At 44.2% G+C, this 17,505-nt stretch overlaps 1 protein-coding gene across 5 annotated transcripts in view; it reads right to left on the bottom strand.

Annotated features, from left to right (window-relative positions):
• Positions 1 to 15,546, bottom strand: part of ACTN1 (actinin alpha 1) — a 37,096-nt gene extending 21,550 nt beyond the window's left edge. For 3 of the 5 annotated variants that reach the window (XM_053474586.1, XM_053474583.1, XM_053474584.1), the window contains exon 1: positions 15,300 to 15,545. In XM_053474586.1, the coding sequence (XP_053330561.1) occupies positions 15,300 to 15,404 (105 nt within the window). In that variant the 5' untranslated portion in view covers positions 15,405 to 15,545. Of the gene's footprint in view, positions 1 to 15,299 lie in introns of all 5 variants that reach the window. The other 2 variants (XM_053474585.1, XM_053474582.1) reach the window with 2 other exon arrangements.
• Between the last annotated feature and the right edge of the window lie 1,959 nt (positions 15,547 to 17,505).

Here is a 17,505-nt window from a genome sequence, read left to right on the forward strand (position 1 = left end):
GTTGGAAACACGTTTCTATATCATCGGGATACGGGGGATGACTTTGAGGACATCCAGAGTTGAGACAAAGTAGGGCCTTCTATACCGGCTCTCTGGGCTCCAAAGACAACTATGGCAAAAAGGGGGCCTTTTCATAAAGTGCAAATTCCTAAATGCAATAGAAGACATTTTATTGGTTTCCTTGTGAAATCTGTGAGATACCCTCTCAAAATAAATTCAGGGATTGGATTATTATTTCACCGGGGTAGGCCCTTCATATTGGATAGATAAGCTTGGTGAGGCACAACGTTCCACCTTGACTAACCTCATGGTTTGATGGGTAAATCCTAACGTCAGTGGTTACCAACACTCACCACATACTCCAGGTTCATGAAATAAACAACACCTTTTGAAATATAAAGAAAAAGGACTTCCCGGCAGTATGGGCAGAAGATTGCCGGCAACGAGGCATACTGTCGTAACACGCTGCGCTTGCAACACCAAACCGAGTCAACAAGAGCCGAGCTCCTATTGTCAACGTGAATCACGGGGCGAAGGCGAATACACACCACTGCATGTAGGGCTGGCTACAGCTACAAAGACCAATATTTTTATTTCATACATTTTACACCAAAAATCCCCAAAAAAGACGCTAAATAAAAACCAAATCGCACAATCATAAATGAATTTGATAACGACAAATGTTGATGTAATTTCCCCTGCCTTCAAGTGAAAATATAAAATAAATTTTAAAAAAGTCATTATTTTAAACAAAATCCTCTAATTATATATATAGTATTGATTTAGTGCAGCCGTTCAGTTAGTTTATTTCTTATCTTAAAAACCTTTTGCCTGCAGAGCTGGAGGTCACGCCAGCTCTCCCACAAACTCATTGCATAATGGGAAAAAGATTACTGATTTCAAATGAAAAATATGTATATTTTTAAAAAGCTGCTTTTTTTAAGCTATAGACCCACAAAATGAGAACGATGCAATACGTAGAGTTGTATAACAGAGGTTAAAAGCTTAATACTGTGTACTTGTTTCAAGGGTTAACCTGCCCCGTTTCTCCAACAATATTGTCAGCCAAACTAGGAATGTGGAGCAATCGTCGATGATAAATGTTCTACCGGTGGCACCAGAATCTCTTTATAAACAGGAATCTTGCGTTCTTTATGTTAGGCAGCGAGAAAAGTTGATGGCAAGTTGTACGGCAGAGCGTATTTTAGGCTGGACCAACATTTACCCCATTGAGCTGCATAAGATGCCTTAAAGAGTTCCATATTCCGCTAAAATAGCGTTTCTTTGTTGTAAAAGCTTTTAAAAAGCGTCAGTGACATCTTCACCAAATAAAGACTACAATCCTGAAACGTGATACTGTGCTTGACGGGCATGTTGATCCATGAAACAGTCTAGAGATCTGTTTGCTGTGAAAGGGCATACCTCCCCTATGCAAAGAGATCTGGATCACAAGACACATGCGCTGCACAGGCCATACGGGTCATAGCGGGAACAGAAAAAAGGAACATCTGGTTTGAGGATTTGTTATTTTTAAGCTATGCGCACCTGGATACCACTCAACATCTCAAACGGCCACAGAGACACTTCTTTTGAGTGGGGTGGTTACGGGCAGCGCTTTACCAATACTTTGTGGCACCCGCATACTTGGCAAACATCTGGAGTTCAAAAAGGATTTAGTACTTTAAGATCTTGTTGGCAGGGCTGTACAGGACATTGGACTTTAAAGAAGGTCTCCTAGGAGGTCTGGTATCTGCTACCGTGTCCATGTCAGGGATGACTCTGCTCCGTGGTCAAAGAGACATGCCAGGTAATGGGACAAGGAGACCTCCAGCTCCAGCTGGCCTTAGTGGCGTCTTACAGATAATTTGAACGGCAGAGGCCCATTGAACTGAGTTCTTTGGGTTCATTGGTTCCATGAACCCTAGAGAAATTAGCTTGGTGGTCTCCATGCTTAGAAGACACTCCGCTGTGGACCCATACAGGTTCTTTGTACCTTCTCAAGTGAGCCCAGGTGGAAGATTTCTCTAGTGTCTGCTTGTCTTGCCGTTAGAACAGCTGAAAGGTTTCAAAAGGGTAACACTGTAAGGTAAACACTGTCACGGAGGTTTATGTCTAAGAAGTACCGGAGGAGCATTTAGGATTCTCTGAATCCTTGCACCAATTCAAATAAGGCAAAGAGCTCTTTCACCGCCATGACTGTTTATACAATAGAAATTTAAGAGCTACTAAAAGTTAGCCCCGAATACAGCCGATGTCCCCTAGTGTACCTAAAATGCGTATTTAGGTTTAAAAAAAAAAAAAAAAAAAAAAAGAAAGGTAAAAATAGAATATGGTTCTCACGGTAACGACAAAACTGGTTATTTCCCCTAAATTCCAATGTGACCATCGCTATGAAGCTTAAATCTTCCAACACGTGAAATGATGGGCAAGAGGAGGAAAAAGTGAGCGTGTGTGTATGTGTTACAAGGAAAGAGTATACGGTAGACAATGCCCAAATAGGTTTAGGTTAAAGGGCAAAATCCGCCCCCCCCATGCCAGTAGATTTAGTAATTTCTAAACTGTGCTTAGAATTATAATAAGCACTTTATGGCAGATATTCTCTTCTATTTCGGTCAGGGTCAGATTTATCCCCTGTGCTACTTTTCCTTCCGCTCCTCCATAACATTTTCTTCTTCTTCTTCATTCATTCACCTTTGTTTCAACACTAAATCCAAGCCATCATTTATTCCAAAAGAGGTTTCACAGCACCAGAAATCAGCTGCCGTCAACATTTTTGATGAAATTAAATCTGGGATCAATAAGAAGGCCTTATCTGCTGGTGAAGCTGTTTGGCAGAGATACCCATACTCGCAATCATTTACTCTCGATTAACCCTTTTTCCACCTTTCCAACTACACTCTACTACTTCCGAACCAAGTCCCGCTCGCATCTCCTGATGTCCCTTTTTTCAAACAGCTCATAATATTTGCTGGCCATGGGTATAACACGGGGTTCCTAAGCGTGTTCATAAACTAAATTTAGTACATCATTCTAAGCGCCTTTATACAGTTACATGGTATAATAGGTCACAGAGTCTTGGCCAAAGAAGGGACCCTTTGTTTCAGCAGCACAGTTATAGCCGGGGCATCACCTGAATGTTCCTTTTCATAAAATATACGTCCCCCCCCCAACCTCCATCTGCCCCATTTTTTTGGCCACGGCTACGGTAGCAGAACAGAGCAAATTTTGATAGATGTGCCGGATACCGACTGCTACTTAAAATAATATTAGAGGGGCGCAGAGCTCCTGTGTGATCGTAATAATGAGCTTCACTGTTCTCCGGCAAACGTTAAACATTTACCTTGGCCAAACGTAGATATCTATATATTTGCGTTTCTACGCCTCCATCACAGAGTCCAGTTTCTGCAAACTAGCTTACCGTTCAAAGGGGAAAAAAAAAAAAAAAAATTCAAAAACACTTACACCGATCATTTTGAGTTACTATAGTAACATGTAGTAACTAAGGTATTGGCATGGCAACCAGAAATCACCTACATTTTTAGGATTAAAAGAACCTTAAAGAACACAGAGTGCAAAACTTATTGCAAGGTTTTATAAGATCCAAGAGCCGCCATAAAAGTCTCAGCTACCTCCTAACCTACCTGGAGACTTTTACACCACTATCTGCCCCGGCTCCTAAATACCTCCGTGTGACTAAAACCGCTAGTTGCGCTAATCTATACTCTACATCTTTGCTTTCTTTCTAGATTGTTTCCCCTGTATTTCAGAAGGTCACACATTAATTACCCCAGCCAATATGGCAATGCATAGCCTTGCCCCATATCTATTTGCCCCTCTTCCCTCCCCACTGGAGATGTGGGCAGATGAACACATCACCCTACACGACATCTTCAGAAGATACTCTTCTTCACACCCTGGGGCGTAGAAAATGCCCCATTGGCGGGAGCTTTCCTGCCACCGATTGGCTGCTTCCACCAAGTGGCCATATTTACAAGGTCGGCACTACCAGCTTCAGACTTCAACTTAATCCACCATTATATACGTTTAACTAGCACGGTGTTGGCATGCGATTTCATACTTTGTGTGGAGGACTTCCTCGCCTTTGTATTTAAAAATAAGACCAAACTATTCACATACGAAAGCAGTACACGGCCAAAACTATTATTAATTATAACCATTTCAGACACGGAGGTCTTGGATACTCAGCATGCGCACTATATGAGTGCAGCTTCTGTGAGGTCAAGAATCAAGCAGGCTCAAGGTTTTTATCTAAACACTATTTATTCTTCCACAGTATAAACCTACAATAATCTTTGTTTGAATGAAGCTTGCAAAAAAAAAAAAAAAATAAAACGATTAATAACGTTCCAATGGCACAATGCCCTTATTAACCGGGGAACCCCAACAGTTTTGTATTATAAATATATATTTATAAATATACCATTTTCTGTTTCAGCCAAGGATTTTCACAAAATCCTATGCAACAGCTGTGGTTTTCCGTTTGTACTATTAGACAAACATACTGCCTTATAACAAACAGAATGTCTCAGTCTTAATCATACACAGGGACCTTCTCACTGAGCTCTATAAAACATCATTAGCATTGTCATAAAGAATAAACCCTGTGTGATATATTTGGACCGTAACCCGTCTGGATGGTCTACAATGGTGACCTCCAACAAGCAAAGCTTGAAATGGAACCGTGTTCTCTTTTGATGAGAACATCTCATTGGACACCTAGAACCTAATGGCCGGTAATCCTTAAGGTCCATCTAGTCTGCCTACATAGTCAGGCCAGCTAGCAGCCTCCAAGGATCTCCACATTATGCAGATGCCCTGCCTTTGAAGGCTGTGGGACAGGGTATGAGCACAAGGCAAATAGGCCAGTAATAGGGTGATCTACGAACTCCTCAAACGGTCTACCCTCATTAACGTGGCAGAGGTTATGCAAAACCCCCTAGGCCAAAATACACCATTAACCCAACCACAATTAAAAATATTACAGGCCACAACCAGCCCTCACTCCCTCTACATGCACATGCAAACCATTGGTTGGAAAGCCACCGGTAAAACTTGTTTGCTTTTGAGTATTCAGTCAGCGAGGGCTTCCGTCTTCTTTTTTGTTCTTTACAATGTGGTTTTCCTGTCTGATCACGCTTGACACAGGTGAACTCCGTGAAAGATACATTGAAACAAGATCAACATTTATACCGTTTCCCCATTTCTAACATTTTTGTAGTTTAGTGGTCTCTGTCGAACACTCTGAAAATGAACCTTTCGGCGTTAATGAGACACCCCAGCTCAGAGACTTATGCAGGCCAAGGCCAACTAGGCGGCAGGTCTAGGGGAGACAGTACCCCTGGTCCAAAACCGTGGGGCAGAACGCTGCACAATGGGCTGGTTACGGGGGGGAGATCTTTTATCTCCCCAGCCAGCCAGCTTACACTATAGAGACAGTGCCGGATCAGTACTGATTCCATAGGCTGCAGTAAAAGACGCAGCTCGCCAGTATATGATGTCATGTCCATGAGATCAATGGGAGTGCTTTCCTGCCACTGATTGGCTGCTTCAAGCAGTGATAATGAATAATTAACAGCAAGCATTGGTCCTGTATATTTGTAAACCATGTCCCCATCACAACGCATAGTCCATGTTTTCTGGAGAGATGCACTTTACTCCAGGAAGGTCCCACACACATGCAATCCCAACACCCGAGAAGCAAATTCCAAGCCACGCTCCTATCACACCCCGTTATTATCAGCGCCAATAAAGATAAAAGGAAGACGGGACTTTAGCTGAGCAGCCAGAGGTTCCTTATTTAAATAAGAGAGATTTGATCCTGAAAACTAACTAAAAACAGACATTCATTAAATCCCCTCTATTTAACTTGAGCGGCATAAATCCTCGTTCCAAAGTATTGATTTCTGTTCTCGGAATCAACCTTTCTACGTTACTTATCTCTCCGACCCAGTACGAGAAAACACAGACGTTGTCCAACTTGTTAATCAATACACAGCATTTAATCATATCCAAAATAATCAATTAAAGGGATTATTCAGAAGGACCGTATTCTGCCGAACTAGACGGTGCTGTGGAGCTACCATATAAACAGACTACATGTTATATGAAAAAAAGCCAATCCCCAAAAAAGTTCTGGAGGTATTTGGCCCCTTCCATAGGATAATACTACGTGCCTCTGGCTATGCAAGAAACATTTTGCTGAAAAGCAAGTGACATGATGGCAAACCTTTTGTGCATCACTGGTAAATAATGGCATCATTCATTAGCAAACGGTGTGCTTACTAGCCACCGGTAAGAACACATTTGTGCTCCAAAGAAGCCTTTGAGCCCCTAAGACCCCCACCACAGAAGGTTACACCTATGTCCTGCCCCCATTTCATTACCCTTTGGGTTCAGGATAGGGGGAGAAAGCATTAGTAGAGGAGCGTTCACTCCCAGTACCCATGCATGCGCAGATGACAGGCAGTTTGATGTCAGGAGGCAGCTACGATTATTTGTTATGAAGAAGCCTAAAAAAGGCATTGCTGCCCCCTAAGCTTAGGGCCCTCATTGACTTATAGGCATACCTGTGATCATCCAGGCTGCGGCTACCCAGAGCCTGAGCTCTTCAGGCAGCATGTGGGCGGGTCTACTGATGCCAGTAGGCGTGGTAGGAGGGGAAGTGGGCGTGTCTCTACGCGGCTCCTGGGAGCCGGGAGATTTTCTGCGATGACCCGGAGACGAGGCGCTTCACCCGGAGCCTCGGGCAGAAACCGGAGAGGTCCCAGGTATGCTTATACGCTCCCAAAAAGTGTAATAAAACAACACATTATTATGTTAAATCACTCTGATTAATTCTTACGAGAAAAAAAAAACTGTATGTGAAATTAAACACATCATGCGCGAGTTACAGGTGTTTAATTCACATTTACAAGGAGATTAGGTGTCTATGACATCACCGCGTTAACAAAATAAACACCATAAACGTACAGAAATGAACCGCACGAAAATAAATGAACACATACACAGGGTTGGCTTCGGGCAACGTATGTTAGTACAACCACATATGGAGATTTCCAAACGCAAAGCAAGAACGAGCTGTTTAACATTGTGACTAAAAGCATAGCGTTTCGGGGTTTCGAATTCCAAACAGTGATCTAATACAGGATTCCTCTGGCTTTGTAAGAGCCGAGAGCTCCTCCTAAGATACCGGCCCTCGACTATAACAGGAGTAGGAAAAAAAGATTAACATTTCCATTTTAGGACATGAGGGAGCTCTCGAAGTCCTGCCTTAAACCACAAACCCAGACAGGAACATAAACTCAAGACGGCTGCGATCAGCTATAAGGAACTGGTGGGAGAGGGAAAAAATCTGCTGCAGCTTTCTGTCTGGCTCTGTGTTAAGGGCCGGGGATGGTCATTCACAGAAATAGACGACGAATGCAGACAAGAACTAATTGGTCTTCAAAATTTAAAGGGACAGTTTAATGTCATCGACACTTGCAATGCACATTAACCCAAACCTGCGAGTATTTTAATATGCAGCTCTCCTCCATGGTCCGACTATTCTTGCCACTGATTGGCTGCTTCAAGCAACCAATCAATGGCAGGAAAGCAATGTTCGCCAAGCTAGCACTGCAGCTGACTGGTGGTAAGTATAGCTGTGGGGTAGAGAAAGGGGCAAATACATATGGGGCAGTCTGCTGAACCCCGGTGCAAGGGACCCAATCAGCATTTAAAAGAGACCACGCAGCCACTTTGTTTACCCATCGTCATAGCTGGGAATATCCAGGCTCCAGCTGCCCGGAGCCCTAGCTTTTCAGGACGTGGGTAGGCAGTCCCGCTTACATCAGTGGGCAGCCTCGCTGACATTGCGTCCCGGGACCCCGAGTTCCTCCATAGAGACCAGGAGACCCAGAGAGTTCCCAGGTATGCCCATTGTACGATGCTGAGGAATATGGTGGTGCTATATAAATCAATGCATACTCCATCCTGGATAATGTTTTTACCCTCGCTGATACAGAGAGGCGAATCTATGTACTAATAACCCAACAGTAGCACTTCTCATCAATGGTCCATATTCACATTTTCCACTCTAATTTAGGAGGAGGATTACATCACCTTTTCTTCTGTGAAATAAAAAATACAACGCTCTTCTCGTACTTCTATTCCTCCCGTGAATATATTTGGACATGAACTGCAAGGGCTGACAAATGTGTGTAATTCAGCAGCCAGGCAGACTTTTTACAGCCACTCTGATGTTGAAAGAAGCCAGAAAATAGTTACGACCCGCAGATCGATCTAAAATATTCAAAGAATGAAGCCGGCGGGGATATTTTCCAGGAGATACGCCTCCTTTGCTCCTGAAGCTCCCAAAGTCCTGGATCATTTCAAAATGGGACAGGTCGGCCATCATATGCACTTATACGATAGCAGAGATGTCTCTTTTTATTACGGTGGTGCCCCCATTTCAAATAAATGGAGGGAGGATTTTGCTGAATCCCCCATATTCCTTTTTACCGCACCCTAGATCTATTTTCCATGCAGGAGATGTGATGGCCAAACAAATATCCTTGCATGCTATATATTACCAGTTAGATCCAGCGCAATTCCTTTTTCTCTCTGCCGAGGCTGTCAGGGACATTAAACTGCCTCTAACTCTCAATCATTTTGCTCTTTGCGTGGTTAAAAGGATCAAAAGACCATCTGAATACGGGATCGATTGATCCAAAAGGTCCCTTCTAGTTGGAGGGATGGAAGGGACATCCTAAGTAAGTGTGACAAAAACTTGCCAGAATATGTAACTTTTTACACAAAAACCTCCTCGGTAGAATAATGAACCCTTGTTTATAAAGTATGGCCATTTATACTACAGTGGGTCAGCGCACACGTGATAACGTAAGATGACCATGCTTAACGTTGTCAGCAAAGGTCATGCGGAACACTAGAGTCCATCTCTACATAGGACTGGGACATTTTGGACGCTGGACGTTTAATGATCCACCAGGATACTCAATGGAGCCTTGAGCCTCTCCACGTAAATGAGAAACAAAAGAACATCCCTGGTACGAGCTAACAAGAGTTTGTACGCCTCTCTCTTTAGAGAAACATTCCATAATGTGTGTGACCGCATTTAATCTCTCTCCCATTCCGAAGCCCGCCACGACGGATGTTCTCCTGGCACAGCCCATGGCAGGCATTGTGATGTAATCGGAGGAAACAAAGGAACCTGTGATCATACCTGGGAACCTTGTTAGAAGGAGATGACCCAGAGACTCTTTACAAACATTAACCCTTCAGTAGCATATCACAGACGTCAACAGCTATGACAGCAGTTGTTATGTGTTTGGAGAAGAGGGAGCTCGTTATCCTCCCAAAAGACGCGGCTCCTATTTAAAGAATGTTGCTTCAAAAATGGTAGTCGCCCCCTGGACATTTCTGACTTGATGATCTTGGCCATCGTCTTCAAGCCTCTGGGTGCTTTACACGCAATATCACGATCAGTCATTAGGCTGAATTTAAACCCTGACTGGACGCTTTATGTGCTTTTGTTAGCGTTTTCTATGAGGTTTGTCTCGGGGTTGTGTGTCCTGGACAGGCATGGGTTGTATTATTAGGCCACGCGACAGGACTTGCCTCTAGGCCAAATGTCGCTGGCCTTCCCCGTATTTCAATTACACAAAAGGTGTCTCACTTAGAAATGCCCCCGATTCTCTCTCCCGGCTGCTGCCCGCTCCTCTGTGGCTACCACCATTGGGCCATTGAGCTTCTCAGGAGGCTAAACTACCATCACAGTCAAAGGACTGGAGCCAGGTGTGTTTCACACATATACACCGCTTCGGAAACAGGGAGAGAGGTGCTGCGAGACTAACAAATAAAGCAGCAGTCATCAGACTCTCTGCCAACATATTCTAGCGTTATCTGCACGGCGTATAAAACCCAACGTAAAGGGAAATGTCTCAATTATCTCAACACGGGGGGGGGGGGAGATCTCCCAGATTTAAGAAACTGCACCAATATTTATACATTCCCCAGCTGCTTTACAGCGATGACTTTTGGTTATTGCAATCTAAATACCGCCGTCAGTCTTCAGAATTGTTCTGCATACAGAACCGTACCTCCCAAGTGCAGCAGGCACAGTCCTGACTAAAGACCCAAATCCCTCTGCCTGATGCCCCCGTTTTCCAGGAGCTCAGAATGTTTGATGGACAGGACTCGAACCTTACAGAGTCGTTGGAGCCGCCTGGACCCGTATGCCTATCCCGTGCATGTTTGCATTTCCTCATTGTATTGGCCACTATCACTTCTTATCTACAAGTTAAACTTCCATGTCCAAAACTCACAACAATACGTGTTAAATACAGGACATTTTTCTTCTTAGCCATCAAAAGGTCACAATGACACCTAAAAAGTCTCGGTAAAGCCACCTGGTCATACCATCTAACACAGAAGGTGGACTCTTTGACCATTTTTGAACAGTTGGGAGGTGTGTTAAAAACTGATGTTTAATCTGCCAAATAACACCCCCCCCCAAGTAATGCGACACTTTAGCATCACTCATCAGTTACCCATTATTGGCGAGCAAGCTCCTTTGATGACTATTCCGGTCACATTTCACAGGTCGGCATGGACACATGACAAGGATTCCCAGTATCTCACCTTGATAACAATATCAACTACAACACAATCACGACATCATCACCAAAATAATAATCTAAAAACTAGAAGGCCGAGGCTTAGATGTAACGGAAGGAAGTTTTACTTCGCTGAGGGGGTGGTAGATAAACGGAACAGCCTGCCAGCAAACCGGACGACACATTCACTAAGCGGAAAATCATTATATAACTCACGAGGAGGACAGCTTTATTGACCTTTAGGAAAAGTCCTCAGAATCCTTTCGACGAGTTACCCATATCTGCCAAAGGGCCAAGGATTTTGGACCGTCTATAGGGTCTGATCCCATCTTGATGCCCAGAGTTTAACTCCTGGCACAATGTCCCATTATGTTGCTATTGAAAGTTAAACCCTGCTTTACTCAACACTGCTTATGTGTAAGCGTTACTACATGATGTTAAGTAGTATGTCGGTGTGGCAATGTTGGTTTTGTTACGCCATTGCATCTGTAGACCGTTTTTATGTTCCAGGCATTTTACGTTTGTAGTGAGGAGTCTGCCGGGATTAATAGAAAGTGACGAATCTTTAGAGTCACGAAGGGAGAAAAATTTTTTATCTATACATTTTGCTAAATGGTATAGGTAAAACGATGCCTTAGGAGAACAAAACAGGGAAACATCCAAGTATGGCCAAAATGCGGGCTACACAAATATATCACATGGTGCTGGCAATCTCAGTGGACCAGTTGCATTGCGAGTATCTCCCGCCTGCTCACCAGCAATGGACGCAGGGTCCAGGTAATTACAGCTCTTTAACTATACATCTGCCAGCATGTCTGTAAACCCCACGGAATGACCCGTCTTTGATGTGAACAGACGCACTATTCACACTGTGACCCAGGACTGCGATCTTGACGATTGTAAGAAGGATTAAAGGCTCTAGGGCTTGCCCCATGTGCTCACACTTCACACTGCAGTCATTCTGTTTCCAGTACCCTCGCCATACAATAAGCACTCTTATAGGAATCCAAACAAGTACGCTGATACCTCCGGGGCCAGCAGATCCAGCTTTCCTTATTCTGCATGCAGCAGATCTGGCATGGACTCTGAGCCTGGGGAGGAAGACCATGGCAGCAAACGCCGAGGCCTTCACTACTCCATAAAGAGCATTCTATGAAGAAAAAGGGGTTTCAGCCCTTAATTTCAGTACACCGATCATACCAAATAACATATATGAGGATGTATCGGGAATACACAGACAAGCTCCTGCTATACAAGTTTATGGATAGAGTCCCCTAGTTGGGGGATATTTCAAGGCCAGCTCCTGAAAAGAATCATATATGGTCCACAAAAGTTGCAAATGCGCTAAAATATGTAACCCCCTTACTATTTAAGAGGTAATCGAGCTGGACATTGCATGGGTCAAGCAGTCGGAGCCGAGCCATAACCACTGCTGGCCTGCAGAATCCACGCACGAGCCAAACAGGCTCAAGGTAGACAGAGAGGCCCAACAGAACAGGCGGCACGTTTTAAACAAAACACGAATAAGAGAAAATGCTTCCAAGGACTTGAGAACATACAATCTGTGCAACCAAGTCACCGGGTGCGAGAGGGCAAGTAGTATGTTCCCGGCAAACAGGGAATGACGGCAAGTGTGTTACTATGAAAACCTTAAAGAGCCAGTAAATCTCAAGGTACCTCGAGGGATTATCCATTAAAAGGAGCCAGCGTCATTGTTAAGATATACATTTTTAATAAAAAATGAATGTATTTGTTAAAGCGAATGTTCAAAAATGGTCAGGTATTGGTCAAAGTATACCTCCTGAATGTCATACAAGTTAGAAGCTTGTGATTCGGAATGTACTTGCGCCACAATGTTCTTAGAAACATATTCCAAAATAAGGGGGGCAAAACATTCAAAAACTGCTTTACTGTTCATACTACAGATTGATAGGTTTTACCCTGTCCTGAGGAGCATGCCTGGAGCTCTCCAGGTTTCGGGTCTCCCGGTCACTTCGGGGAAACTCTTGATCGTGGCCACCTGGCTGGCCTGTAGGTAATAACCATACCCGAGAACTCTCTGGTTCTCGCTCCGGGAGCTCTGAGCGAACTGTAGCTTTACTGGGTCACTGCGGACAATCTCTGGGTCGCGGGAGTGGTATGGAGACCCGCCAAACTCCCTGCCCACTTCACCTCCTACCACGTCAGTAGACAACCCGCCGACAGCTGCCCAAAGAAGTAGGGTGCATGGACGTTCTCAGGCATGATAATAACCCAAGAATGCTTTCTCTCATTCAGAGAAATGATTTTCCCCGGTTATCATCTAACCGCTGACCTTCATAATGAGGCCAAAGGTTCAGGCAGCCTTCGCTCGGGTTGGGAATTGAAGGGGGTAGGACTGAAGATTGAAGGGGGTAGGACTGAAGTTAGGAGGGGGTAACTTTGGGACAGGAAATTTATTAGAAACAAACTAAACTACAGGTAGCTTTAATAAAACCATTTACATTTGTGAAAGCAACAGGGTCCACTAAACAACTCCACGGCATTCAACTGACGGAAAATACCCTAACCCAATTATACTGCTAACCGATAAACCGCTAAAAATCACGCGCAGCATTGATTTGCACATTGGAGTCTGTCCATCAAAACATATACCTGTTCCCTTTACATTAAGCCGGTCCCATATTGTTAATAATCACTACGTGTAACAGCCTTTATCACCCAAGCCCCCAGACCCAGACATTAAAGGATGTGCGGCCCACCGACTGCCCGGCTGCAGATCACTCCCTGGGGAAACCAGAAATCCAAGACTTTTCTGGACTTTGCTTCCCTCAACAAGCAGTCCTGCCTTTACTGCTCCGACCATACACCAAGTACAACAATCCCCACGAAAGACTATATCACCCACAATCCTCTATCGTACCTTTCCGTACTTTATTTCTAGAGTCTTTCACACCCCTGGCTACCCAGAAACAGTTATTTGATATCCTCTTTCTTTACGATAACAGAAGTCTGGGCAGCCCGGGGTTTTAAGAGTATTGCCCCATTCCCGCCAATTAGCCGTGGTTACATCGCGCATGCAATGAAAATAATCAGATTGCCCTTGTGCAATTCACATTCCTGATACAGACCACATCTCCAAGTGCAGACGTAATCACAGGGTCATTCATTCATACTCACACTCGGTAATCTATCCACACCCACTACATATGAGGAAGAACTATTGCCTTTTTTACTATTGCCTACAATTCCAAGTCATAAGCACATACTCACAGGACTACTATCAGGGAACGGCTGGCAAGGGGGGGGGGGGCGCGCGCAATTGCCTCCCGGGCTGGTGGGAGTAAGACTTTGAGCTTCCACCAGAAGCTTAGTCTAGAACTTTTATGGGTCATTTATAAATGACTTTCGGACAGAAATGGATATGTTCTTTACCAGATGGGTTTCAGGCTTGCTTTATTACAGGGCCACTTGATTGGACTTGTTAACAGGCCCCCTGGCTACTAATTCTTGTATACATATATTCAGCAACTACGAGCAAAGTTCTACCCCCAAGCATAGATAACATCTCCAGACACCGATCTCCCCGGTCTATGAACAGCAGCTGAAAGGGACTATATCCAATTTATTTTCCATATTTATTGCTACCACAAACAACTCTCAATAACTATGTAAAACGTTACAAATAATATCTCTGGTATTCTATTCACATCATAAGATATTAGAGAACCCAGATTCTCACTTATAACTTCCTACTGCCTTCCAGGGCTATATAATAGGAAACCACCACCCATATATGACAATTCCACACCCTATTTTGGAGTTTGCCTTCAGAAATTCCCTTCGCTTAGTGTGTGTGTGTGTGTGTGTGTATATATATATATGTATATGTATATATATATATATCTCATTACTGGGGGTCACAATAGCAAAACACAGCATTCCAGATAACAATTCAGTAAGCCAAACCCTATGGTTCAGAGGGGTTGGGCACCAACCGCTAAGTGGCTTTACCCACTTTATCTGGCCTCTAGAATCAGCCTGGTCTGTGGAGGTCTCATGCAGTCATTAGCTTCTCTGCAACATTCACCTCTCCAGATATTAAGCAGCTTTCTAGAATCTGGGCTATAGGTGACAGCAATCCCGGTGTCAGGCGCAGGTCTAGAGCATCTAGTAATGTGTGTTTGTGGAATACAGCTGGGGAGCCTCAATGTTTCAAAACAAACGTTCTAGATACTATAGTATCACAAAACAGATGCTTTACATCCTGCCAGTGAAGATCTGCTTTCCAGGAGCAAAGCACCACTAGATGTGGGGTTCAGAATCCAGAATTCTGCTGGATCTAGAATTAGAATGGGCAGAGAACAAAAGGTGTGTGATTTCCCGAATATATGTGGTTGTCTGCAGCTTATCTCTAGAAACAGGACTTGTTTGGAAGAGCAGGGACTACTTGGGCAACTAAGAAGCCTTAAATGGCTATTGATCGAATGCACTGCAGCCACTTCTACGGGGGCTTCCAGAACACAGCCATTCATCTCCTCTCTGGATGAACCTGGGATCGGTTAGCCCCACTATGGATCTGGAGCCTGGCAGGATTTACCCCCTTGCCCTACGCCAACTGAACTGCCTCTAGCTGCCTCCTGGCACAAGGCCGGATAAGTGCTTCCATCCTCCCTGCGATCTCACCTTTCTCTGCTGTTTTTCCCAGGCTGGATCCAGCAGGAGGTCCCTGTCCCAGTCCTCCTCCGGCTGCATGTAATCATTCTGCTGCCCGTCATAATGATGATCCATCACTAGCTCGCTTTATTCTGCCCGATCTCGGTACTTGCGGTGGTCCTGAAGTTTTTTTTCCCCCCTTTCGGGATCGACAGCAGATCCGAACGTGTAGCCAGCGCTACCAACGTAACCGAGCGAAGGATCCGTAACTACCCGGGAGGGGGCAGCCCTGCTCCAGCCCAGCCCACCTCTCCTAGCGATCTGATTGGCTGGGGCGCAGCCATGGCTGTTAGTTCTGCTACTGGCGACAGAGACCATCAATCAGTGTGACTTCTCGTGTGTTTATTACCCTGTTTCTTCGCACTTCTTTCTGCTTTGTAATGAAATAGCAGCGATTGCGGGGTTTTATGAAGCTCAACACGTTTTATAAAGCACTTTTTACTTTCTCCGGGAGATACGGATGAATCATTTCCCCAGCACCGGTGCCAGTCCCAGTAATAAGCCTGGAATGCACTATACAGGGGAGGGGCAGCTAGAATTTTACTTCTGGAGGGCAAATGATATTGAATGGCTTTGGTGACAGTCATCAGTGCCTTCAACATCTGCATTTTATATATATATATATTTTGGAGCAAGAGATCATAATCTAAAACTAGAGGGTCACAGGCTTAGATGTCATGTAAGGAAGATTTACTTCACTGAGAGGGTGGTAGATACGTGGAACAGCCTCCCATCAGTTGTGGTCAATGCTAACACAACGAGGGAAGTTAAACATACATGGGATTTCAAGATGTTTGGGTTATTATTTATATATCGATATGATTAAACAGAACAGGTCACCATGAGCACCAGCTGCTAGAAGCAAATTCTGGTCATCAAACTTCCCTTTTCCCCAAATAAATGGGGAAGTTCTGGTTGCTTGATGACCTAGATTTCTAGGAGCTGAACCCAACTCTCTCTAGGAACCCTCTGAGAACCTCTTTAGCGTTCAACACGAAGTAACTGGTAAATGTGCCAATATCAAGGATGGCATCTGGCCTGGCACCGAAGAGCTGAGTGGCACAAGGAATGGGATTTACATTCCAAGATGTATATTTACCCCCAGCTCTCCTGGCACCATAAAAGTTCCACGAGGACACTATTTGCACAGCAATGTTTGTGCTCTTGGAATAACTGGGGTCAGGTTCCAGGTGTTTCCAGATAAATCTGGTGTCTTGCCCTATCCTGTGGTCAGGGTTGGTATGAGAGAATTCTGTAAAAAAGAGAATAGGGAGCTAAGAGGGCTAGACATATAAAGAAATGATGCAGCAAAGAAACAAGGCAAGCAAAGACAGAAATGTGTATCTCTGGCCATCCTAGTTTCCCTGAAGCATGCCCCTTCGGGGTCTTTCTTCTCCTGAAGAGAAAACAGATGTAGCATAGGGTATGTGCTAATGCTTTAAACGGCTCCATTAAAGACCTAGCGCACGGCTATGGGCCACTCCGGCTGGACAATGCATTCAGCTGACAAAAAGTCAGGACTCGTAGTGTTTGAAAGGAAGGACAAGGGAAAGGAAAAAAAAAACAACAGAATAGATACACAGAAGAGAGAAGAAACTCAAATCAGAACATAGTAAAGAGAGTAATTGGTTGTCAAAAAGAACAAATCTGCCATCATAATCCAAGCTCCGTTTCTATTAATATGCACAGATGCGCCTACTTTGAGCTCAGGGAACGTCAGGTTCATCAAAGAACAAAACAAACGTTTTCTCCAACCGTTTAATTAACTAAAGTTTCAACTGCCGCCTTGATTGTTTTAGTGACGCATCACAATTGTGTTATTGTTTGTTTGTGAACAAATATTGGGACAGGTACATTTTAATGAACTATATGTTTTTAATGTGGTGGCATTGGGTTTTGTCAACAATGAAATGAATTACAAACTTGGACGCTAGGCTTATAGCTTTCCAGGGAAACATAATAGCATCACAAACGAGGTTGGTCTCAGTCAGAGGGGTAATTGGGCCCTGGTACCCCTGTCAATGAATACCCCCTCTCATTAATCTTTTCTTCTGGTCTTATGGTCACCTCGCCTGGCGGCCTATTGTTGGAGCAGTGACAAAGAGACACGTGCCATCCTCTCCTCCTGCCCTCTGCCACTCTGCCATGCTACACTCAGGGTACCAGGTTTACCATC

The sequence above is a fragment of the Spea bombifrons genome, chromosome 9 (genome assembly GCF_027358695.1).
Source record: "Spea bombifrons isolate aSpeBom1 chromosome 9, aSpeBom1.2.pri, whole genome shotgun sequence".
Classification (NCBI taxonomy): Eukaryota; Metazoa; Chordata; class Amphibia; order Anura; family Pelobatidae; genus Spea; species Spea bombifrons.